The sequence below is a fragment of the Peromyscus californicus genome, unplaced genomic scaffold (genome assembly GCF_007827085.1).
Source record: "Peromyscus californicus insignis strain IS unplaced genomic scaffold, ASM782708v3 Scaffold_17__1_contigs__length_78620276, whole genome shotgun sequence".
Lineage (NCBI taxonomy): Eukaryota > Metazoa > Chordata > Mammalia > Rodentia > Cricetidae > Peromyscus > Peromyscus californicus.
This window is the reverse complement of record NW_026294469.1, coordinates 47208356-47235799: the sequence shown is the minus strand read 5'-3', so window position 1 is coordinate 47235799 and position 27444 is coordinate 47208356. Positions and strand designations below refer to the sequence as shown.

Here is a 27444-nt window from a genome sequence, read left to right as displayed (position 1 = left end):
AAAACTGAGTATCCCATAGACCATGGTTTGCAACCTCGTGTACATATTTGTATTTAAAAAATAACGATAAGAAAGGACAATGAAACCACATGTTCTTTAAATAAATCCAGATTTGCTGATAAAGGTATATAGATGGCTTCTAACAGAAGGAGGAGTTTGGGTGGACAGGAAGTCTCCCTATGATGAACTCCAAACTCATGAACAAAAGCATCTTGTAGATCATGCTATCCAAGTTCACATTCTTTTCTGTGTTCATCTGTCCTGTGCAATCCCACATTCTTAATAAAGTTTTATTTGGGGTTCCCCGTCTAGTCTCATTGGGATTGGAGATAATTAGTGGAAGAAGAAGTAGTGTTAATATTTTAACCAGGAAAGAGATGTCCCAGTCCACCATCCTTGGCAGACATGCTGAGTGAGGGAACTCAGGCCGGGAGGTGTATGTAGTTCAGAGCGACGGCTCCACTGTTTCTCCTCAGGAAGGGTAGCATGCTCCATTACATTTCTGGAAAGCGGTTGATGTGGATTTGATTAAAGAAAAATAATCATGTCTTTGCTGTCAAGAGTATTTAGGAAGTCAGAAAGTTTTTTCCTTCTTTTTTTTTAGGTATTTCAAAAGATAAATGAGACCAGAACAAAGACAGGGACAGAAAAAGCAAATAAGTCACAGCGACACACGCCAGGCTCTGCAAATCTCTGCGCTTACCTATTTCTCATGCAGTGGCAACTGATCAAAAGGTTGTCAGATCCACTGCTTTGGGGGTTGGGATGACGAATACAAATTAAGTTTCCTTTTAATGCTAAAAACATTTACAGGAATATACCTAATATTATCATTGATTCAAAAGAAATATAGAAAAGTACAATTATGGTGTCATTTTGAAAGCCCAGTGCTTTAAAGCATTGCCTACTTTAAGTTTGGAGTTATTTTTCTGTTAGCATCATATGCATCTAATTTTATAATAAAATTTCATAATGAAATTGAGTTAGCCTGAACTTGAAGTGCACGGATCTGTCCTGTCCTGCTACAGAACAAAGCACACGATTAACACTTTACTGGGTAGTCTGCCTCATTTTCTTGAACTTTTATATTAATTTTATCTTGTATACTGTAAGCACCTCTGTGTCATTGACAGATCATGTTCTGAAGGACTATGGAGTGAAAACAAAGAAAGCAAAATTGCCCTCCCCTCCCCTCCCCAGCACATATTCTATCTGAAATCCTTAGCATCTCCAGTACTGGTCTCTCTTACCTGAGGCTGTTTGCACAGATAACGGCAGAGTTCTCCAATGTACTGAAACACAGTCACATTGTACTTCTTGCAATCATTCCAAAATTGGCTTGCAGAGAATTTCTTCTTTAATACACATGTAGCACCTATGAGAAGAGGTGAAAATAGGCACTAACTACCATGAAACACAATGATAATGCTGTCTTAACAGGTCCACTGACTTCCAGGGCTTTCACATCTCATCCTCAGTCATGGGCAGCAAGTTTATTTGGAAATATTACCTCTAAAGTCCAATAACCTTTCAGTGTAGCCATGTGGTAACTGTGAGTTTCGACTGCAAATGTGCTTTTTGCAATTTGTGGAATGGAAGCACCTTCAAAATCAGTAGGAATTATATACATACTGCCATTAGCATTGGACTTACATGTAGAGTACCACAAGCATGGAATTACCTGTAGACTACCACAAACATTGGAAGTTTATGTATACTACCACAAGTGTTGGTGGAAGTATATGTATACTACTACAAGTTCTGGGAGAGCCATCCATCCTTCTTCTCAGAGATGAATGATATTGACTTATTTTATCCTTGCACAAAAACGTGCAGTTTCTTCTGAAGATGTTAAAGCAGATTTATCATACCTTGAAGTCAAGATTTAAGAAGCTATGCTAAAATTCCACCAGCAAAGGTTCATCAATGGATATAGTATCTAGTTTTAATTACATATTTTAACATGGTATCCTATTTTTACTAGGGATATAATTCACGTACCAAATAATTTACAATTTAATGCTTACAAGCCAATGGGTTTTCATAAAGTCACAAGGGTGCCATCACTGTCATCACCTAATTCTAGGACATTTGTTTTTATTACCCCAAACGAACCTTATCACCTTAGCAGTCATTCCAATTTCCAACACCCCTTACCCTTAGCAATCATTTGTGTACATCTACCTCAAAAGTTGTTTGTTATGGACTATTGTGACCTATTGTATGTGACTCATTTACTATAAAATGTGATTTGGGTTTGCTTATCTTGTAACATGTATCAATACTTCATCCTCTTTATGTTTGAATATATCTGTGGATATGTAATATTTTATTTGTAATTCATCATTAATATGTAATTGGCTTGCTTCTGTTTTGTCCATCAACAGGCACACTTATGACCAAGTGTGACTGCATGTTTTCTGTTCCTTTGGACATGTACCCATGAGTAAAATCACTTGGTCACATGACTACCCCATGTTTTATTGGCTCTGAAATCTAATACATGCACCCTCACAGTGGGTGGACTTTTGCTCCCAAATCTGTCCCTGGTTCTTCAAGAAGTAGTGCTAGGGGCAGTTAGTAAACCAGCCTAAGGCATTTGCACAGCTTAGTGCACAAGAGTATTGGTGTGGCAGTGGGGTCCCTGGGGCTCTGGCTGGCAGTGGATTCCACCATGGAGGGTCTGGTACTGGGCTTCAGGAACAGACCTATGTCAAATACCTCTTCCACAAAGGATCTCTCTCTCTCTCTCTCTCTCTCTCTCTCTCTCTCTCTCTCTCTCTCTCTCTCTCTCTCTCTGCCTCTCTGTCTTCTCCTCTCTCTTTTCTCCTTCCTTCTAATAAGTTGCTTAAAGTAACTTAAGGGGCAACATGGAGACGGCTCCTTCCCTTGTAGCTTGTTCAGCATGCCCTTCCTTTTTGTTTTTTTGAAAATCAGGTGCTCTGGTCCAACACCCAGTTTCCTCAGTTTCCACAAAGGTGATCTTTACATGTATGTATGAATGATCAACTTGCTGTGTCTGTGGAAAAGTGACTATGTTCTGTGAATCCAGTTTTGACCGGAATGTGTATCTCCGTACAAATTCTTACAGATAATTTTAATGACTGATACTTATTTCCTTATTTCACAGTCGGTATAAGCTACAATCGTATGTCAAGCATACACAAGCAGTAATGAATGGGCTCTAATTATTTCAGAACTAGTAAATGAAACATCATCTTGCCTGTCTACAAATGGATTCCATAAGCTCTATCTGAATCATAAGCTCTATCACATAGTTCTTGGGTGTTTGGACAAATTGTGGGGAGAAAAGAAACTAGCCTTAACAAGTCCTTCCCTTCACTTATCTGTGAAATACAAACTTGTTCTTCTTGCTGAAAGAGATGGAGTCTATTTTCCCACTGTTTATATCTAGATGCTTGGCTTAGCTTGCTTTGCTCATCAGAATGCTGCTGAAGTAAGCCTTGTGGTTTGGGGCTAAATAGTTATGCAGCTGACACATTTACTCCCTGTGACTGACTGCCTGGGGACCCTGGGGCTAGTCTCCTAGAGAATGAGCAACCACAGGAAAAAGGAGTCTATAAATGCCCAAAATCACATGAGCAAATGCCCAAGATTTTGACTTTTGTAGTTTAGGAATGTGCTATGTTGTGAAAATGTGTCCTTGCTACAGATACTACATTGTAATTGTGAGATATGCGTGCAGTTCCTCAGAACTCTATGAATACTTCTAAGTTCTAATGAATATAAGCTCTGATTAAACATTTTGATGGCTTGTCAAAAAGAAAAAAAAAACGTACCCAACTCAATACAGCCACCAATTCCAAGGAGAGCCCCTGAACTATGGTACAGAGGGAGGGTTAAATAAATAATATCGTCAGCTGTGCAACCAAAAGCCCACAGCCCGAGAGATCCCTTCAACACCTGCAAGTGACTAATCACAGCTGCTTTGGGTAGACCTGAAAGAGAAGAAGAGAAGGAAAAATTAACCCACACAAGTTCTCTGAGGGACTCTGAGTTCTCCAAGGGACTCTCATCCATTTTGAAGATCATGCAAATTGATGGTAGTAAAGTACAGTATAATAACTATGGAAAGGTGGAATGTAGGTGGAGAGCCAAAATTACCATTGGATAGCTTTATATCCTTTAGAAAATGGCTATTTATGTTTACCTTTGTATGTGAGCTAATTTTCTCATGATCATTGGGTAAGCTTTTGAAACACGTTGTTAAGCTTAGCAGGATTCTAGCCTCCACCAACCTATAGCTAAAAATGCTTTAAAGTAATATCTGAAACATATTGAAAAATGTATTCATTGAATAAACTGATTTATAATTTTCCTTGTTCTGTGAATACAGAAGTCCATGAAACCCCTTCAATGGCAGAACATGGATTCCAGAGTAACTTTAATCTGTTACGCAGGGTCATGATCACTGTAATATGTGTGTGTGTGTGTGTGTGTGTGTGTGTGTGTGTGTGTGTGTGTGTATGTGTGTGTGTATATGTTCTACTACATATAGATCTATGAAAGAAAGATTATCCTGATACTAACAACACAAAGAATTGAGACAAAAATATATCAAATTATTCTAGATGATTTGGAGGATACCTGCAATGTGAATTGCTTCTGTAATATAATCTTTATTATATACATAAATATAAATATATACAATATAAAAATAATATAGTCTCTAATCTATGCAAAAGAAGTCAAAATTACACAAAATCAAACTACAGTGTCTGCTAGAAACTAAAGGAAGAAATCTAACATCTGCAAAAATGTGCCCCCAAATGAGAGGAAGCATAATAGAAATCTGAATTATATGTAAAGTAGTTTTCCAGAGAACAATTCCTCCAAATAGGACTCTCACGGTGGACCATTCACTTCGCTATGTTTAAACATGTCTTGTCATATGATCCTTTAAAAATGCAAGGTTCATGAACTATGTTGGAATGATTCCATGCATTTCATGAGCCAGTCTTCTTCCCTGTCTGTCCTTCTTTCCCACATAATTGTTTTCTTATGAAAATATACAGTTGTAAGATATATATATATATATATATATATATATATATATATATATATATATATATAAAATGTTTGCATTTTGCATAGTGCCTTGGTACTGGCTTTGTAGGTATTTTCCTTTTTGTTTTGGAATTTTCTATTGTTTAGAAAATTATAATGTCAGTGTAAGAAATCCAGCCTTTAAAAAAGACCTTTTTTTTAAAAACATTGTATGCTCATGGTTGAACATTAGCACTTTCATGTCTTTTAAGTTATATGACCTATATCATGGAACACAGCTTGTCTTCCTGTTGATAAATATCATCACTTCAGTTAATTAATTAGATTTGGTCATATCCAATTCTTCTCCGAGTTTAAAGGTTCTTTGTTTTTCAAACGATTTCCTGCACAGCTCTCCATTCTGAATCTATCTCATTGTGGCTTGGAGTGTGGCTCCGTGGTAAAGGGTTTGCTCAGTCAGCATTTAATGCTCTTTAGAGCATGCAGCCTTGAATTCAATCCCCAGAGCCACAAAACTAACCAATCTATACCATTAATAAACTTGTTGCCATTGCAAAATACTAAGGGGATGAGGCCACACAGGGGGTTTGCTGGACGCAGGCCTGAGGGACCACAGGAGACACCAAAAGAAGGATCACAGTCCATGGAGACTTCAAATGCCCTCCAGGAAGTCTCAAGTCTGTCTTGTTCTGTACCAGCTCTGAAAATCCTGGCAGATTTTTTGCTCTGTTTTATTAATGAGCTCAGACTTGACCTCATACAAGAAGTTGGGATAATATTTAGCACTATCTTAAAATGATGTTCTTTCTTAAAAAGAATTCTTTGAAACTACTCCCAATTGCTTGGATTTTTGCACCTTGTACTGAGAATCCAAACTTCCCCCTCAAAACTACACATAAAAATGTGAAGTGAGACTAGCTCTAGCCACAGTTATAAAGAATAGCTTTCTGTTCCTCATCTAGAGGAGCAAATACTCTTGCTTTTTTTCTGCTACAGAGAAGTCTTAGGCCTTAGTCACTGCATTATCCATTCCATGGACTGTCCCTGCAACTCACAGCAAACCAGCTCTTAGATTAAATGCTTGTCATGGAGAGGCTGGTCCAGAACCAGCAACACTACATCTAATACTCCTGTCACCTTTCAAGGCACTTTAGTGAATTCCCTGAGCCTGTTAACCTTACCAGTTTAGTTATTTTTCAGTATATAATAAACTCAAGAACTTATCTGAAAAAAAAGGAAGGTGCTTAGTAAATTATTTGATAAAGAAGACAAGAGATAGGAACATATCAAAAAAAATCAAAAGTTGATGAGGTTTGGCTTTGAAAGAAGAAAACAAGCAGAAGAAAAAAATCAAGCCTGATTCCTGCTTTTAATAAGCATAATGTGTTAACATGTTAACACATCGAAGAGCTTAAGATTCAAGGAGCATAGAAACTTTGGAACAGACTTCAATGGTATTTTTTAAACTAATATAGTCATAGAGACCTTGTTCGTATCTTTCTTGGTGAACTTTTTCTTGAGGTTCCCTTAGGTGGGCTCCACAGTTTTTGACACTTTTAAGCTTTTCTGAACCCTGACATTGGAACTCTTCCAATGTAGTCTGAGTTGAAAAGACCATTAATTGTAAGGTCCAGGAAGGAAGTGAGGAGTTGGGATCTGTCTGATGACTGTAAAACTAGGAAAAAGGTGGGAAATGCTAGAGCATGCCAAGAGAAAGCCATTTTCAAGGCATGTACAGTTTGGGAACTAACTGTGAAGTTTGATTATGATATCAGACAAAATGAAGAGGGATTCGTAAAGAAGTGTGTAAACATGGAGCTCTCTATAGGGTAACAACAACTTGGCTCCAGACACAAGCTGAGTCTTGGTTTCCTCCTGAAACTTACAGCAATGTTTGAATATATTGCTGCCCTAGTCAGGCCGAGGTGGCCTTGTTAGAAATTCCTGATTCCACTTCTTCAAGTCCATCTAGTAATGGCAGGACTAGATTGAACACATTAGCAGACTCTATGGACAAAGGAGACAGACAGAAGATAACAGCCACGGAGTTTCATTAAAGAGATAGATGGTAGAGAGGTGGGTCACGGCATCCATCCAATAAAGCTAAACTTAAGGGGAAGCCAAAAGAAAGCTGGTTTGTGTAAGTCCCTCAAACCACTCCAGTGGTCAGGCCCCTCCCCTGAGGACCTCCAATTGCCAGGTTCCACCCGCTGGACTCTGCCCCCAACCTACAGAGCAAAAAGCCTAATCTCTGGACATGAAATCCCACCAATCTCCATCCTGGAAAGCTCCACCCTGAAAAGTTCCACCTGTTTCCCAAGAAGCTCTTTATAAACCCTCCACCCTGTTCAGTTTGCTGCTGTTTCTTCCTTGAGCAGAGGCAGCAACCCTCCTGTTTTTTTTCTCTCCCAATAAATTTTATTGTGTGAGGTTTGTTGTGTGGTGTGACTTAGTGGTACTCCTTGGCTTCCAGCTGCTGGAAAACCTTTCCATCCAAGCTGCAATGCTTACAGTTTGTCTCCTCAGAACCCAGAAAGGCTCATGAATAGGGAGTAGAAGATAAAGGTGTGACCATAAATAGGCTGCTGTGTGGGACGTTCTGTTTGTAAAACAATTCTAGTCATGAGCTACCCTGTCAACTCTGTAGACAGCTGAGGGTTCCGCCACTCCACCCCTCAAAAATAGAGGCTAAAACAAGGAGATAAGAGGAAGTGTGCAAACATTCCTAACTCACTATGCCCCCTTTAATACTTGCTAGTTTTCTTTTGGAGATTCTTTTCTGAGACATCTGAATCAAGGATACTCCACTACAGACACACACACACACACACACACACACACACACACACACACACACACACACACACACACACACACAAAGCCTAGGCCATGAAACCAACTAGTAAATAAATCCCACTCAGGCATGCTGACCTTCTACTCATGAGGTAATTTGCTTTGGGTTTTATTACCTAAACTTTTAAGGATGAACTGGCAGTCAAAAGAAACCTAACGTTTAAGGAAATTCTCTAACATAAAAGAAAGCAATACAAACCACAACATAAAAAAAAGGATGGGAAAAACAGACAAGGTAAAGACATTTGAAAGATTTGAGACTGTTGCTGGCTGTTTTTGCTCTTTTGGGGGGCCTGCCACCCAGCTCCCAAATAAATCACATACGGAGTCTTATACTTAACTATAAATGCCTGGCCTTAGCTTGGCATATTTCTAGTCAACTTCTCTTAACTTATCCATCCTATCTACCTTTTGCCTCTGGGCTTTTCTCATTCTCTTATTTCTGTAAATCTTACTCTTACTCCATGGCTTGCTGTGTAGCTGGGTGTCTGGCCCCTGACGTCCTCCTCCTTCTCTGGCTACTTCTTTTCTCCTCCCAGATTTCTCCTTCTATATATTCTTGCTGCCTGCCAGCCAGGCCTATCCTTTCTCCTGCCTCACTATTGGCCATTCAGTTCTATATTAGACCATCAGGTGTTTTACACAGGCACAGTAACACAGCTTCAGAGAGTAAAACAAATCCAACATGAACAAAAGTAATACACCTTAAAATAATATTCTACAACACGAGACAATAAATTATCAAGAGTACATTAATAAGTTTCTAACAGAAGAACAGCCAAAGAACACAGGATGGGGAAATAAATATCTCAAAAAGTAAATAAAAAACTTAGAGAAGGAAAGTAGAAAAATAGGAAATTAATAACTTGGTTTAAGAGGCTCAATCTTTAAAAATGGAAAGGCTCCCATGATGAATGAATGAACAAGGCACCTGCAGTGATAGGAAGAAACAATCAAAGAGGAAAGGGGTAGTTTTTAATTTCAAAACCACATAGAACTGTAAGACATTAATTTCTAGACTGAAATAGCTATTAACTTCCCAGAAAATGACCGAAGAAGACCAGTCCCCAGTGTATGTCATCAGAATGCTGTGAAGTACTGGAGATTCAAGGGTAAGAAGCACAAAGACTTCTCATCACGGACACAGGAAATCCAAAGTCAAAATCCTGAACAAAAAAGAATTTCAAACATACAATTCTACAAGCAGTCTTCCGTCTGTAAGGATAGAAAAAGAGATGTTTGGGGATACATAAGAATTGGTAAAAGTGTTCCTTTCCATGTGTCCCTTATCAAGATGCTGCGGAGAACAGGGCAGAGAGAGTAAAGAGTGAAATAGCTGAACCTCTGCTGAGTAGGGGACCAAGAAAAGAGAATGTTGAAGGCATTCCCAAGTGAAAGACAAATACAGGGCAACACAGCTGCTGGACAGCACTGAAGGAGAAGGGTGGAACAAGGGTGTCCAAAAATTGACTTGAAGGAATGCATGGGACTCCCTCACTCTCTACAGCTACGTTTCTTGGTTGAGGAAGAGGTGGCATCTCAAATTAGTTCAACATAATTGTTATCTCACGATCCATGTTGTTGGAAACCCAGTAATCTCTTTCAGTTTCTGAGAACTATCACCACAAGACTGTGCTACAGTAACAAGCCCCTCATGTCACTCACCATACCCTCACAACCTACCGGTTTTGACCATGATAGACCTAATGAGCAACACCAGGGCCATGTAAAATCCCCTCTTCATGAGTGTTTTCTTCATTCTAATCCATGCATGACCCCTATAGTGTAATCTAAGGAATAGTGCCCCTGGGCTTCAATAAGCTTTCATCCCCTCTCCCATACAGCGCTTCAGGTAGAGTTCCTGCCTGCCGCTTGACCTCCCACTGGCATCCCTAACTCTCTAGACCTTTATGCCATCCATTCCTTCTCTTTGCTGTCTTTTGTTCTCATCCTTAATCGTGTCTCACCCGCCACACATGAGCAACCCTCCCTCCAACCACCAGTCCCTTGCAGCTGCCCATCTTGGCTTCCCGACAATAAGAGAGGGCCTACAAGACTAAAATTATGAAAAACAAAACAAAACAACAACAACAACAAAAAAAAACCACCAAAAGTTGGAAACTACAACACTAAATACAAAGCAGTTTTGGGTGGCCAGCAAACTCTGCAATCAAGCAACCAAACCAGAAGAACAATTAATTCCAGATTGAGAGGAGTTTGACCTGAAAAAAGAAAACAAACCATTACCTGGGTCCTACACAGCTCGGTTAGAAAGCGTCCACTGTTATGACACTGATCATCCAGCATTTAGTGGGTCTTAGTGTGATAGGAAGAGGAAGTGCCCACAACATAAAGGAGTGTGTGGAGGGGTGGGGTGCAGGTAAACTAAGAATAATCAGTAGACAATGTTTGTACATGGGTGCTAAGGGTATGCTAAGTTACCTGTTTTCTCTAGACAGAGAGAAGCATTTTTTTTTAAAGGACTGCACATACTTTCTGCCTTTGAAGCAGAATTAAACAATAAATCTGGAGCTTTTCTCTCACATATCTAAAACTTTCCCCCAATTCTGTGCTATACAACTGTAACATAATAAATATGAAATGTAAAATCAGTGGTGCTTTCTCTCTCAGCCAGCAGTGTGACAGCACAGAATGCCTCAGCTTTAACCTTGGAGAGGAAATAAGTATCTGTTAGAATCTACTCCAGTCTGTTGTCATTGGAGTAGACATTTAGAGACTGCCTCTAAGTCACCCCTGACTTGTCAAAAGAACACAACCACCAAGACCAACTGGCTGAGCACCTTCTGCTGGATATTAAGAAAACCCCTTCCAAAAGTCATTCTCTTTCAAATCCCAATGTCCAACTAAATTTATGCTGACAAACTGATACATCCTTGCATTTTTGAGTTTAATTTATTCTAACCATATTTTCAAATACAGTTTGTTGTTTTCTAAAGGACTAAAAGAGATAAGATGCACCAAACTATTGGCTGGTAAGTTTTTTTTTTGAAGTTATTGTGTAGTAGGAATTTTGCTTACAATGTGGCACACACATAGGTAATAGCAACATTGAAACTTGGAAACAAAATCCCAACCATCAAACTGATTACAGAGCGTCTTTGGCCTGTCGTTCACAGCTCAGTGCTTCCTCCTAAAAGTCAGAGAATTCCTGTGAATCCTCAAGTCGTTTTATTATTTTCTTCTGGTTATCACCATTTAAACTTTCCTCCCACTAAAGAGAGCTGAGTTCCATGAGCCCGTGTTGTTTCTTTCTCTGGATTCATCAAGTCTTGGAGACTCTCAGTGAGTCATAAGACCCAGTTATTCTGGGAAAGTTAGGAGAGCTGCCACCTGCACCAAAAGTCAAGAATAGAGAGAACTGCTTTGGAGTCCATTACCAGGTTTATAAACACAGAAGGTGAATGAAAAAAAAAAAGAGAACTGAAGAGGAAAGGGACATGATTGCTCCTAGGCATGATGGGGAAGAAAGTGTATTATAGATCAAAGCGAGAGCGTAGGTAGGCACCGGAACATCTGGGAGATCCCAAAGTGGACATGACCAGGCAAAGCTTGGCCATGTCGGAAGGGGGGCGGGAAGAGAAGGGGAGGGAGGGGAACAAGCTGCCGCAGCTAAGAGGGCAAATGTACAAAAGGGTGGGGAACCAAAATGGCTATATTATGTAGGGCAAAGCCTCTGGGGGAAGGGTAGAACAGCCCCTGGGCTGGAGAGTGTAGAGGGCAAGCTATTCCAGTCATACCCCATAGTAGGTGGAAACTGAGAGCTGTTGGGAGAACCTGGCAGCCAGGTCCACTTTTTTTGTTTTTTTTGTTTTTTTTGGTTTTTCGAGACAGGGTTTCTCTGGGTAGCTTTGCGCCTTTCCTGGAACTCACTTGGTAGCCCAGGCTGGCCTCGAACTCACAGAGATCTGCCTGGCTCTGCCTCCTGAGTGCTGGGATTAAAGGCGTGCGCCACCACCACCCCGCTCAGGTCCACTTTGATATGTTAAATAGACACCTTATTTAACCATTTGTCCTAAGTTTGAGACTTTATACATCAGACCTAAGATTTTTATTATTTTTAATATTTGTATGTCTATGTCTGTTCAGTGCCTGCAACACCAGCGTTGGTGACACAAAGGCACACACACACACACAAAGAGAGACAGAGACAGAGACAGAGACAGAGAGAACATACCTGTTGTTCCAGAGGTAAAAATATAGAGGCAGGTAGACTTGAGGCTTGAGGTGACATGATGGCTTGTTGGCACTGGCTCATCAGAGGCCAGGCTCAGCTTTCCTTGGAGTGAAACTACACCTTGTGGAACAGAGTCCTTCATTCCCCAAACAGTGATGTGTCTGGGGAGGCTGGGAAGGATTTCTTCTATGCTTCCAAGTAAATCTGAAAAGCAAGCAAATAGAAACAGGTAAAACACTCAAATCTCAAATTTCATGTTGGGTTTCTTTCATGTGTTAGAACAGAGATAAAATGAAAGCAAAGTCTCCTCTCTTTATGATTGACAAGGGTATTTTATATTTATGTTTGGTTTGGGATATACTTCGTTTTGTGGCACGTCACCCTAAATACCCCTAGTCTGTCCTTGAATTTGCAATTTCCCACCTCAGTTTGCAAAATCCAGGGATTATAAGCATGAGCCACCATTCCAAGCCCTGTGTCTATTTCAACCTGAAACAACAATTCTGTCACCATCTGATTGAACAACACAAAGCAGGTTCACATTGAATGTTGATGATTTTGATAGCTTCCTGCTAAAAGACCGCACTTCCCCGCTTCCTTTGTGGCCAGGCCAAGTCATTCTTGAAGAGAGGGACTATGGGGTGGTAGTAATTTCTGCCCCTGTAAGGGGCCAGATCTTGTATTTGTAGGTATTTTGGCCATCCACACACTTGCCCCCTTGTTATGAACAAACATGGTCTTGGTCTCACCTGAAGTCAGATCAAGCCTCTATTTCTTCCTACCTTCTCTTTACAGCTGTCTTAAATCATCTAATAGATTCTATTACAAAAAATTATTATATTTTCCCATCTTTTAAATAAAACTATTTCTTAGATTCTCTTCAAATTTAAATTTAGGATATTGCAGAAGGCGTGTTCTTCTAAATATAACTTGGTAGTTAATTATTCCAGGAGAACATCTGAGTGCTAAATTGCTCAACCTTAATGAAACACATTTGAGGAAATCCCTTGGCTGCTCTGGAGTGGTTTCAAGACCATGTTGAAGCCAAAGGTTAATGAATTCAGGGAGAGGCCTGTTCACTCAGCACCATGATAAGTAAAGTTGCAAACCCCTGAAGCAGAGGGGAAAGAAAAGAATGTCTTCCAGAAACAGAACAAGGTCCTCTATGCAGGGGAGGATGTGACAGGGACAGCTGCCAGTGGAATGATGAACAGAGTCTCCAGCAGCGGCCTGGAGGCTCAAGGCCAAGGACAGAACCAAAGTCAAACAGAAAAAAAGAACAATAAATATTGAGAGAGCCAGCCTCCACGACTGAAAAACTTTGGAGCATCGTTAGTTCAAGGGTCTGAGTGTTAAGGAATGGAAAAGCAACCAGGATACTATTTTTCAGAAACTCTTTGCTTCCAGAATTAAGAACACAGAAAGGCAATGGCTGAGGTGAGGTGAGACTAAGTTATTTGAGACTTTTATTTGGCCACTAATGTAGGATAAGACGTCATACTCTAAAGAAGGTCATTGATGAAGAAGAAGGGAGATATGGCAGTGGTGAGCCCCTCATGAGGAAGCATTAGATATTAAGGTACTCAGCACCCAACAGTACACAAAAGAAAAAAAAATCAATCCTGTCTGAAAACTCTTTTTCCAGAATTTAGGGAGAACTATGCTTGTTACATTTAACTGTAATTCTGCTTGATTTTAACATTGGTCTTTGACAGTAAAATGAAAGTTTTACATTAATAGTTGGTAGGTTTTTTCTTTATTTCTATGATATTCCATTCTTTCCAAGGTGTGAGGGACTTCTGATTGCTGTGTTTCTTATTTTAACTTGACAACTAGACTAACATCTTTGGTGGTGCTGCATGATGATACCCACTAGCATTTTGCAATCAATGCCAACAAAGCCAAGGATTACTGGCAACCACTAGAGGCTAAGTAAAGGCAAAGAAAGAGTCTTTCTTACATTTAGAAAAATGTAAGTATGTGAGTATGAAGCTGGCAAATCCTTTGCTTTAGACTGTTAGCCTCCAGAACTAGGCAAAAGATACTTCCCTTATTATAAACTCCCAGTGTATGGCATTTTATCACAGCATCTCTAAGAAGCTAATAAACCAAGTTCTCAAAATGATGCCCAGTGTAACTGGTAATCAAAATGAAATTAAGAAATTATATATCTATATATGCATCATAAAAGAAACCAGTGACTTAGACTGGAGAGCTGGGGCTCAGAGGTTAAGAATGTGTACTGCTCCTGCAGAGGACGAGTTCAGTGTTCAGCACCAACATCAGGCAGCTCACAATGGCCTGTAATCCAGCTCCTGTGGTCAGATGTCTTCCTCTGGCATCTTTGGGCACCTGTACTCAAGTGCATATACCCTCATAAAGACACACACAAATATATGTACTTGAAAAATCTTTAAAAACACAGTGATTAGGAATAATACCTTTTAGTATAATAGATCTGGTCAGAATGCTCCAGAATATATGAATTTTGGCCTGTACATGAAAATCAACTATATGCTATTTATTTCTTAAAATTAAACAAACATAATCATAACTATATATTATGAAACAGAATCACAAACTATATATTGTTTTGAATTTGAATTCATAGTACTATGCTAGATATTTTCATGAATGAGGATGTGAACCATGAATGATTATCTGGTTGTCTCAGAAAAGCTGTCTGTCAGTCACTGTTGGCTTCTGTAATTCAGATTAATCATAAAGAAGCAGCAACAGAAACGAGTCAAGTTTCATCCCTGTCTCTCCAGACTTTATCTGAGTCCTGCTATGCCTGCCTAGAGGAGCCTTTCCTCCTACCCTACCTCCATTCTCTGGAGACTCTGCCCTTCAGTGACGACCCAGGGTCCTCTTAGCTCTTTCTAACAAACCGTCTCATCCTTTCCTCCTACCTCATCTCCATTCCTTTGTGTCACCTTCCAACCAACAAATTTATTCTCTGCTAGGGACCCCATGCCCATCACACTTGCCTAGGATTCAGAGTGGGGAGCAACAATCAAAGAGTGGACCACCCCACTAAAGACTAGAACAGATATCTACACCAAAACCAGTGTCTTAGGGTTTCTATTGCTGGGATGAAACACCATGACCAAAAAGCAAGTTGGGGAGGAAAGGGTTTATTCAGCTTATACTTCCATATCACTCTTCATCATTGAAGGAAGTCAGGACAGGAGCTCAAATGGGTCAGGATTCTGGAGGCAGAAGCTGAGACAAAGGCCATGGAGGGATGCTGCTTAGTGGCTTGCTTTCTATGGCTTGCTCAGCCTGCTTTCTTTTAGAACCTAGGACCACCATCCCAGGGATGGCACCACCCACCATGGGCTGGGCCCTCCGCAATTGATCACTAATTGAGAAAATGCCTTACAGCTGGATCTCCGGGAGGCATTTCCTCAACTGAGGCACTTTCCTCTCTGAAGACTGTAGCTTGCGTCAAGTTGACCCACAAAACCAGCCAGGACACATAGTTTTAGAAAAGTGGCAGGATACAAAATTAACACACAAAATTAGTAACTTGACTATATACAAATGGCAGAATGAGAAATAAATCATAGAAATAGTATCTTTCGCAATGGCCTCAATCAAAAAATAAATAAAAATTAATATCCTGGGATAACGCTAATCAAGCAAATAAAAGACTCGAATAAGAAAAAATTTAAGACATTGAAGAAAGAAGTCGAAGAAGACACCAGAAAATGGAATGATCTTCCATGTTTGTGTATCCATAGAATTAATATAATCAAAATGTCATCCTACCAAAAGCAAACTACATATTCAATGTAATCGCTAACAAAATTCCAACATAATTCTTCACAAATATTTAGAAAGCAATTTTCAACTTCATGTGAAAACACAAAAGACCCAAGATAGCTAAAGCAATCCTGAATAATAAAAGAACTCCTGGAGGTATCACCACCCCAGATTTCAAGTTGTACTACAGAGCTATAATAACAATAATAATAATAATAAAGGATGGTATTGGCATAAAAACAGACAAAATGATCAACTGAATTGAATTGAAAACTCAGACATAAGTCTACACATCTATGGATTTTTGACAAAGAAGCCAAAAATACACTGGAGAGAAGACAGTATCTTTCACAAATAGTACCATTCAAACTGGATGATTGCACATAGAAGAATGAAAATTGCTTCATATCTATCACCCTCCAGAAAATTCAACTCTAAATGGATCAAGAATGTCAACATAATTCCAGGTACCCTATGTCTGATAGACAAGAAAGTGAAAAGTGGGCTTGAACTCATTGGCACAGAAAGGACTTTCTGATCAGGAAACTGATGGCACAGGACACCAATATCATAGTCACTAACAATAAATGTGACCTTATAAAGCCAAGAAGCTTCTTTATGGCAAAGGACACTATCATTCCATCAAATTGGCAGCCTACAGAATGGGAAAAGCTCTTTATCAATTATACATATGATAGGAGGTAACTATCTAGTAGATATTTATCTATCTAGTATTAATTTTTAGTATCTGGAATATATAGAGAACCAAAAGAAAGACTTGAACAATCAAGTTTTACCAAGAAAATAAATAAATAATCCAGTTTAAAAACGGGATGTAGAACCAGGCAGAGAGTTCTTAAAAGATAAAGCACAAATGGCTGAGAAACACTTAATGAAATGTTCAACATCTTTAGCTATCAGGGAAATACAAATTAAAACTCCTTTGAAATTTCATGTTACCTCAGTCCGAATGGCCAAGATCATATGCCATACAACAAATGGCAGCTCATACTGGTGAGGATGTTGTATAAGGGGAACACTCATTCATGGTGGGAGTGCAAACTTGTACAGCCACTGTGGAAATCAGTGTTACAGTTCCTCTGGAATCTGTGAATACATCTGCCTCAAACCCAGCTATACCACTCTTTGTTATATGCCCAAAGGACTCTGTATCCTCTTATTAACCACTTGCTTAACCATGTTCATTGCTTACCTAATTGGAAACAGCCTAGATGTCCATCAACTGATGAATGGATAATGAAAATGTGGTACTTTTACACAGTGGGATATTATTCAGCTGTTAGGAAAATCAAAGTTATGAAATTTTCCCTTAAGAGATGGAACTAGGACATAAGCATCCCGAGTGATGTAACCCGGGCCCCAGATGACAAATACTCTGTTTTCTCTTTTAGGTTTATGTTACTTTTAAGCTTTCAAAATGTGCACTTTAATCCAAATCACCACAGAAGTTAGGTACCTGCTACGAGACCAAAGAGGAGGAAAAGATCTCCCAAGGAAGGTAAATAAAGTTCACGTTATGGAGAGACAAGGGGAAGCCAGAGTAGGAAGATTAAATAAGGAAGGGGATGGGAGGACAGGGTAAACAAAGGAATATATGGGCAAGGACAACTGACAGTAAGGGCCATTTGAAAAATTATATGAAAACCTACCACTGTAGAAGCTTCCTAAAATCATGCATATATGAAATAAATCTAAGTGGAGTAACCAAATAATAGGGGAGCCAATGCCCTAACTAGATATCTTATGCCATCATGTGAAACCTCCAGAAGTAGGCATTGGTTATATCTAGTTGAGTCATTGGCAAAGAGTCCCCATAGGAATCCCCAAATACCACAAGTTAATGCCAATGTTATTGCTTGATCTCCACAACCTGGTGGTAAGGCCCTACTGCTAAAGACAACTCTTAGTTACATCATCAAACATGCAGATGTCAAACAGGTGCCTAACTAGAGGCATCAGCCTTAGGGACTAGCATTCATGATGCTGGAAGGTGGAGAAAAGAGAAAGGTACACTAATATCACCCAACTACAACCCCTGTGACCAACAGCAGTGATCTGGCTGCAAGGCATACTGGTTCAATAGTGGCATAAAGTGGAGGATGCAGAAAGCTTATAAAAGCCAGAGGTGATGGTTGACTCCAAGCAAAAAGTGTCTTCCGGGAACAACAGGACTGACTGTTGAACATTTGAACTTACAGATGCTGTGACAGCATGCACAGGACCTTTGCAGGTTCAGGTCAGAAGGAGGGAGACATAGGGTCCCATGCCTAACCAGGAAGCTCTCTCCAGCTGATGTCTGCTGGGAGATGGAAGGCCAGTTTTCTCCAATGGAGTTTCATTGGATATGTCAACCAATACTCCAGGGCAGGCCCCATGACCAGGAGTCATTGGCCAGCACAAACAAGCTCAATAGTGTTCTCGTGGACTCTTTGTTTCATTTTGCTTTTGTTTTGTCTTTTGATAGTTTTGATTTTCATTTTGTGTGTGTGTGCACTTGCACACACACATGTGTATTTCTTGGTTTTGTTTTTGTCTCTTTGTTGCTGTTTGAGAGAGAAAAACAAAGAACATAAAGGTAGGTGAGTAGGCAGGTCAGGAGTATCTGAGGGAGGATAAAAACCATGATCAAAATATATTGTATTTTTCAATAAAATTAATTAATACAAATAACCGAGTCAAATGGCACTAGATAACTCATAAATAGAACCTGTAAGAAACTCAAAGCAAACACATAAATGAGGCATTATGTTGTCAGGGAACTAGGGGTTAGGTCTTAAAGTGTCTTATTAATCTTCATTTCTACCACAAATAAATTAAGCAAACTGTAAGAATCCAAGGAGAATTCTCAGTTCTGATTAGTGTACGCGGTTATGTGGTATTCTGATTCTCAGTTCTGGTTAGTGTTTGCCGTTATTCATGCAGTAAATTGCTGCACGCAGGCTGCTTTGACAAGGTGCGAAAACCCACAGAGATGGCTGATAGGAAAGACAACAGCACAAAGCATCCAGTCTTTCAAAATAACAGTTCTAGATTTTGTTTAAATGACTCTTTCTGGTATACTGAACTTAACAATTCTTTCAACTACTTATCGTAGTTACCGTGATTTCAAATTGGCCATCTGAAATTATAAACCAATGGCTAAACTTCTAAATGAATTGGGATATAAGTACAAAGTTACAGCATGACTGTGACCTGAATCTTTGTTGAAACTACAGAGTCTAGGGAATAGTGAGGGTTTACAAAGAGTGGTAATGTTTACAAAAATGAAAGAAGTGAGCAAAAGTCAAAAGAAACATGATTTCATATCCTTAAAATTTAGCTGATTTAGCTGAGGCAGAATTCTCAAATAAAATCCTTTCAACAGTGGTTAAAAATGATAATGGGTATTATAGTGAAAGTTCTGAACATCAATGTGAGGATAAAGAGGGACAGAAGAATGACTCAATGGTGACAGCATTTCCTGTCCTTCCAGAGGACCAGAATTCAGTTCCCAGTACCCACATGGCATGTCCAGCTCCAAGATATCTGACACCCTCTTTCTGGCCTCTGAAGGCACTCACATACACATGGGATTCACCACCCCCAGCCTGAAATAAAAAGAAAATAAACCTTATAAAAAAGGATAAGGAATCACTACTTATTTATTACTATCACTTTTAAAAACATGAAAAAGACTTCCTTCACTTTGAAAGGAAATTCAGAATATTGATATGAATTAAAATAATTTAATTTATTATAATTTAATTATAGTTTATTATATTTTATTATAGTTTAATTATAGTTATTTGTGAGGGTGTGTTGCCTGCATGTATGTCTTCACACCATGTACACCCTTGGTGCCTATGGAGGCCAAAAGACATCTTTCCAGATCCACTAGAATTAGAGTTATAGACAAGGCTGTGAACCCCATGTGTGTGCTGGAAATCAAACCTGGGTCCTCTGGAAGAGCAGCCAAGGCTGTGAAATAATACTGTTCAAATACATTAATGAAACTCAACTCATTAAGACCCATTCCTCAAAGAAATGCACAAACCATTGATCTCTGCAGAACTGCAGACACCTCAACAGAGTGACCAATACCCTACTCCATCTGCTGCTTACCACACCTGCCAGGCACACCACACGTTCTGGTTAGATTTCTGGTTAAAGGAGTTGGGATCTGTGCTGGGGAGACTACAATAGACGCAGAACTTGGTAGTAAAGTGTGTGAGAACATGAGTTAGCTAGGTTTCCTATGATCTTTAATAAAGTCTCCACTGCAGAAGAAGACTCAATACATTTGGTTTCGTTTGTTTGGTTGATTGGATTTTGTTTTTTTGGAGGAACAAGTTATTTCAAGAAACACACAAAATTTTCCTCACATGTAAAGCAGAGCATTAGGTGAATCCCAACGGTAAAAATGAGTAGGTGATGATCCTGTGTGTGAGCACTCAGCACTCTTAGTATACAATAATTTCTTCTTCTTACATCATCATTGCACCTCTTAGCCACATTCCTGAGACTACAAAATCAATAACAAAAATTTCATGTGTCCCTCTAACATGTCATTTGAATTGTGCTTTGCATCTTGCTTTAATAACTCTTTATCATCCTGCTCTACATTTAACAGACCTAGAGTTTCGAATGTGAGGGGAAAGAATCAATTGATTATAGCTCTCAGGACATTGGTAAGTATTTTACCTTTAAATTTTTATATGACTCAGGGTATAGGTCCACCGTAGCATTCCTGATATTTGTGGAATCCTTAGTTTGATTTCCAGCACCAAAAACATTAATAAATCCAATATGAAAATCAACTCCAAATAGGTAACCTGATTTCTCTGTAGTGCAAAACAATGTTCACAAAGAAGTCAGGGTGAAATTATAGATTTTATCAAGTATTTGTAACCAACTCTCTCCTGCATAGCACAGCTCAATAGCTTTGCTAGAGAGGCATGGCTAGGCTCTGGTTTTTAAGAAAATGATGCTTAAGCAAGCAGTGTGCTAAAGTAACTATTCAGACATAATGATACCAGGGCTGAATATCAGGTGCAGAAACCTAGTCTTGAAAAAATAGTGCTTCAGTTACATTTATTAACACTGTTGATTACAAACCACAGAGCGCTTAGGAAGTGTGTGCTGTTTCTGTGTATTTATGCTCATTATCATTATGTATGATCTATTCTGCTATTTATGTATACTTTTATGAACACTGTTTATTACAAATCATAGAACACTTAGAAAATGTGCACGATTTCCTTCCTTGGAAATGAAATGCAAGGAATCTGAAAACAAATGGAAGTCTAAAAGGTGATAGCTCGCACAAGCTAATGAGCTTGTTTTAATTCAGGTGCATTGAACTTCAAAATCCACACATCCCCCATTAACATCCATTCTACATTCCTATTCATTGTAATTATTTTCAGAATCAGCAGTTTTTACATGACATGTTAAGTAATCTTCCCTTTTTCATTGAGAGGTGGTATGTCTTAGCCATTCTGTTTCATTCAATTCTTTGTCTAGATCTTTTTGTTTTGTTTTGTTTTTAATTACCCTATACTTTTTTGTTTGTTTATTTTTCAAGTCATGTTTGTTTTTCAATTTCTTCTTGTAGCCCTGGCTGTCCTGGAACTCACTCTGTAGACCAGGTTGGCCTCAAACTCACAGAGATCTTCCTGTCTTTTCCTCCAGAACGTTGGGATTAAAGATGTGTGCCACCACTTGTCAGCTATACTATAGTTTTAAATTAATAAAACCAATTATTTTCTTCTGTAGCAAGGTAACTCTCTTGACCCTGCTAAATCTAAGAAAATGTGATACAGCCATTCTAATAAATACAAGAAAAAATTATCAATGTCCTAAAAAATAGGCATGGATCCCATGTAAGGGTATCCCAGGGCACAAGATAGGTAATAAAGTTCACAGGAACCCTTTGTTTTCTGTACCTCCATATATACTGCTTTCAGTAAAATTTAAAAAGGACTTTATTTGTCCTCTCTGTTGAGCATTAAGAAGCAGTTTCTTTTATGGCTAAAGGATATTTGCAGGATTGCAAAGGCTCAGTTGTTAACCTGAACACTTTCTTTGCACATTCTGAGGGCAAATGCTCATAAAAATAGGGCTGGGCTGCACAGGTTAGCATGTCTACTGTGAACAGCAGTAGTTACTTCTGAGGAGAAATCTAAAGTCTTTTAAAATGAATTCATACACAGAGTGCTATCCCATTTAGACTAGAGGAGATTGGGGTAACAGGAGATTGTTTAAAGTTATCTGTTTATAGTGATTTAATATATTGTGCATTGAGAAAGTAAAATATGCACATTATACACATTTTAGTAACAAGAAAACCTGTGGGCACCTGATCAACCCAAGGCACTTCTTATCTGTTAGGAGCAGTGTTTCCTGTTCCCTAATGAAAGCTTTTTTCACCAACAGATTCTGTCAGCTCTGTTGAGAATTTCCGGGCTGTCACCTGTCCTGCCTGAGATTTGTCCTGCCGTTTAATTTTAATTCTTTGACTGACAAAGAACATGAACCTGATCTGGACCCCTAGATCGTAACATAGATAGGAGACTCCTTTGCAAGCACACATGAGTCTTCAGACTTTGTTAGAGGGAATAATATCATACATGTTTTTTCTAAATAGCAAGTATTAAAGTCTGATATCTTGATAGTGGCATCTTGGAATGCTTTCTTATAATATAACCGGAACACACACTTTTTTATAACTATACTGAAGTGTAACCGGCAGTCCTTACACAACGGGATTATGATTAGATCAGAATCCCACAGCAGAAGCCAGGATTTGAATACTAGTTCTTCAATCTACTAAAATGAGTAACTCAAGCTAAGCTACCCAATTTCTTAGAATAACCTCACTGCATCTGCCTCTCAGATAACAGCCGACATCATTGTTACTGATAATAATAATAATGATTGATGGTGGTTTAATTGATATCTTTCCTTTGGCTTCCTCCCAAATGTGGTTACCAGATAAGTAAGCCAAAGGTGGAATTTGTACCTATCACCAAGGACATTATCAAATCTGACCCATAAAACTTGTTTAAAATTGTGTATTACTTCTGGGGCTACAGAAATATTTCAGTTGGTAAAGTGCTTACCTTATGAGCACAGAGTCTGAGTTTGATCCCCAAGCACCCATCTTCAAATAAGTTATTATGATGCACACTTCTGATCCTAGCACCAAGGAGACCGAGAGAAGGCAGAAACCTGGTACTTAGTGGCTGGCCAGGCTAGTCTACTTGATGATTTCCAGGCCAGTGAGAGATACTTTGTCTCAAAAGGAAAATGGATGGTAACTGAAGAACTGCCCTAAAAGTTGTCCTGTGGCTTCCACATGCACAAACATGCATGAGCACTCACAGATGCACACATACTAATTTGCACACACATATACAAACCCCAAAACTGTACATACTTATAACAAGTATAATTTTTCTAAAACATCATTTCAAGCAAATTGTGTGCTATTCTTTTGGGTATAGGATGACCTCATAGACATGGCATGAATTCTGTTCAATCACTAAGCATTGAGCTACCCTGTAGCAGGCGCTTGGCCACGTCACGAAAGCCATATCATTTCCTCCTCAGAAGGGCTATGAAGTAAACAGCATCATCACCATCTTGTAGCTTAATAAACTGACACTCACAGAGATTTTTCCAGCAGCTACTATGTGGCTAACTACACATGAACTAGGTCTGCCTGGCTGCTCTGTATAAATCATTTCTCCACTTCTGTACACTCTCCTTAGGATTGTAAGGACCCCCATTAGGAACAGCTGGTCAGAATCTGTGGATTCTGAAGTTTATAAAAATCTAAACCTTAGGAGTATGTTGTTCACCAGTGCAGTTTAAAATGCCAAGAATACAGTATTTCAGGATAAGAACTTTAAATACACACAATTTACTAAGATCTACACTGGTCTTAACAAAATGACCTATTCATTAATTAAAATATAATTATCACATCTTTAAAATTCATATAATTTGTGTTTTGAGATATGTTAAGATGAATGATTAATGTGACTTAAGCTTAATTTCCCCAGTTAACTATTTCGCTGAAAATCTGCTAAATAGAATTGACTTAAAACTCCAGTAACCCAAAGTAGTAGTGTGTGTGTGTGTGTGTGTGTGTGTGTGTGTGTCTGAATGCGTATGTGTGTGTTTAAATGCATATGTGCATGTGTCCATGAGTGCATGTGTGTGTGTGCATGTACGTGTGTGTGTGTGAATGCATATGTGTGTGCAGGAATGTGTGTGTGTGTGTGTGTGTGTGTGTGTGTGTGTGTGTGTGTGTGTGTGTGAAAGCACATGTATATGGCTTGTGTGGAGGTCAGAGGTCAGCCTTATGTATTCCTCCATTGAGCGACACCTTACCAATTTTTGAGATAGAGTCTCTCATTGGCCTGGAGCTCAACAAGTGACTAGACTAAATGGCCAGTGAGCACTAGGGCTCCACCTACCTCTGCCTCTAGCTCTGAGATTACCACACATAGCTTTTAAAAATTTAGGTTATGAGGATCAAACTTAGGTATTTATGTTTGGATTGTACTTTACTGGACTTAGCTATGCACCCATTCTCAATAGCATTTATGTACTAAAAAGGGAGTAGGGGATGCTGGGATGTTGGCACTGAAACAGAGAAACAAGGAAACACTGCAATTAGTTGCTGGAGAGCAAAGTCAAAGCTAGAACAAGTAAACTGTAACACTAATTGAACATAATTAAGCAACTCCCCACGCTACAGCCAAGTTTGTGTAAGAACTTGAGATGTACCCAGCACTGTGCCCCTTGGGAAGACTCGCTAGTAATTTGCTCTGGGAAACTTCTCAGATTGACCTCAGCATCATGACCACAAAGATCTTTTAGGGACACTGTATCTCTCTTAGTTTGCTCTTCTGAAAGGAGGTAATATTTTCTAGCATAATTTGGAGTTTATATTTGCTACATGATATGCAGTGGCGTAAGCCATGGGACAAGATGTCAGAGTATGTACACAGACAATAAAGGGTGTTTATTTTTCTGCTGCATTCATCGCTGTAGTAATTGATACTGTTTCTCCACACTGTCAGAATTCTACATGACTCATTGATTCTACTTGTCACCATAGGTCACTGAGACTGGAAGAGAGGACTGAGAGAACCACCAGACAGTACCCAAGGGACACATTTTGGCTTTTCCACTCCTACGACCCTAAACTAGCTGAAACCAGGGCTTGACAATAAACATTTCCTGACATGGTTGGACCTGTACAAGATAAGCTGGAAGGACATAACGAAGATGTAGGAGGAGTTACAGTGTTGACAGCCAGCCCTTCTTACTTCCACAGCCTAACTCAATTTTGTCGTGCGGACTTTGTGAGAAAAGCGAACTGGAAACGTCTATGTTTTTAGCTATCAATGAAGCAGAAACTAGATTATGTTCCCTACTCTTCCAGGATTCTGAAATCCTATACAAAGAACCAATATGTATCGTTTAATCTAAAATACGTAAGTTTTTTGTTCTTTTTTTTTTAACCAAGATCTTTACTTTGGACACTCTTATGACTTTTTAGCTACATACAAGAAGCAATTGTCTAAACCCTTTAGGTTGTGCCAAATAAGTGCCAGGCTTCCTGCTTTAGTTTATTGAATTACCCCATTTCCTAACTTCTTCATTAATTACTCATTAAACCCAAGATTTATCTTCATCAGTCATTGTAAATATATATAACCATAGCTGTCTTAGCTCACATCAGGGAAGGAAGAAGGCAAATGAAAGAAAATGATGGAGGTAAGCAAAACAAGGGAGAGGACTATTGTCTGCCAAGAGCCTGTCGCTGGCTCAGAGGGGTAGCTCAGCCTTGCGCTGTCAAATCCTAGCTTGCAGAGCACAAAGGAAGCCCAGGGGTGAAGCTAAGAATGTGTGAATTTCACGTTTAAAATTTCAGTTATCCAAATGTACCCATTCTTGATAAAGTTACTAATTGGTAGCTTTCTTACTCATGAAACACTTTGTCAGGGCTGATAAAATAACTAATCCGACCCTACGTCTCTTGAGTTCTTTCGGGGACTGAAGGTACTAGTTGCCCTTCCCCAAATAGAAAGAAACAGATTTCATAAAAATATTCTTTCCTTGTATTGCTGTTTACTAATCTACCAGGAAGTAAGGGGGTTGAAGAGGTGTGTGGGAGGAGCTAAGCCGCTGGCTGAGGGATGGAAGAGCGATCGCATATGCATACCTTATACACCTTACCACCCGCCTCAGAGTGTTAGACATGAAACATGGCTAGCAGAGGGGGAGCGGGGAGACAGGTTGGCTCGCATTGTGCGTAGCAGACCACAGCTCATACTCTACCTCCGCCCACCACCACGGCCGTGGGCTCGCAGGTGCAGATGCAGTGGAGGAGGGAATTGCAGCGGATGTTGGAGTTGAGGAAGGCCACCACGCAGCCCAGCTTAGCCAGGCCAAACCACACATGAATGAAGTCTGGCTCGTTGCTCATCAGCAAAGCCACGACATCCCCCCTCTTCAGCGAGGAGTGGTTCAGGAAGGCGTGGGCCACTCTGTTGCTCGTCTTGTCTACGTCCTCATAGGTGTAGACGTCCCCCTCATAAATGATGAAGGCTTTCTGTGGTTGCCTCCTGGCGTGGCTCAGGAACTTATCGAGCACGGTGACCAGCTCCCCTCTCAGTTTGTATATCTCCATCTGAATTCCATAGCGCACCACCTTGAGCAGGAACCACAAATCATCCCAGAAGTAGGGGAAGAGAAGTTTCTGCACGAAGTGCAGGAAGAGCAATCCAGCCCCAAATCCTGTGAGCCAAGGCAGAAGCATGAGCGCCCTGGCCACCAGCTGACCCAATGGGTCCTATCAATGTCTTTCTTTTCCAAAGGCTTCACCTCCACCTCGTTTGCCCTGGAGACCCTGTCCTGAAAGCTCAGGGCTGGCCCTTGTAGTTCTGGCTCAGGGTTTCTGTCTGTATCCTATGAAAGAAATAAAAGTTTTTCACCCAGAAGACTGCTGCTGATGAGTCTTGGGACACTGGATGCTGCAGCTGTGGAGCAGAACCCCGAGTCTTCTTTAAAAAAAAAAAAAGCGCTTGCACACACAGCACCCAAGGGGCTGGATATGAGTCCAGCACAGCCTAGTGTTCCCAACCCTCCGCTGCTGCCAGAGCCGGTTGGTTGCAGAAAACTCTGGGCTTCAAGCTGCGAAGGAGGTCTTTGTCACCTCTTGCTCTCTGAAAGAACAATACTATGCCCCGATGTTCCTTTTGACTGCCAGGATCTGGAGGCCGAATTGGAGCTGGGAAGTCAGAGAAAGGCAGTAGTTTCCTGGGGCTCCCTCCAGCACTCACGCAGAGGCTCAGCCACGCCTCCCAGTCCCCAGGCAGACACTGCAGCCAGCCAGCGCCACCCTTGTCCAGTCACTGTCGCCCCGCCCAGGGGAAGGGATCTTCCTTCCCTCCTACACAAGCTCAGTCTGTGGGCCACCGCGTCTGATGGAAGGAGATGCTGGGGGCACAGACGCTAGAGATCTTCTTTCCAGTGTCCTTGGAGCTGGGAGAGTCACCCTCCTACCTCCTGCCTCCCCCAGC

General features: G+C 40.0%; 1 protein-coding gene across 1 annotated transcript in view; it reads right to left on the bottom strand.

The window, feature by feature from the left end:
• Positions 1 to 27234, bottom strand: part of Slc27a6 (solute carrier family 27 member 6) — a 47314-nt gene extending 20080 nt beyond the window's left edge. Inside the window, exons 1-4 of the mRNA XM_052741465.1 lie at positions 26201 to 27234; positions 12077 to 12280; positions 3801 to 3959; positions 1251 to 1375 (exon numbers count right to left, since the gene is read on the bottom strand). Of these exons, the coding sequence (XP_052597425.1) occupies positions 1251 to 1375; positions 3801 to 3959; positions 12077 to 12280; positions 26201 to 26681 (969 nt within the window). The 5' untranslated portion in view covers positions 26682 to 27234. The remainder of the gene's footprint in view (positions 1 to 1250; positions 1376 to 3800; positions 3960 to 12076; positions 12281 to 26200) is intronic.
• Positions 27235 to 27444: the final 210 nt, after the last annotated feature.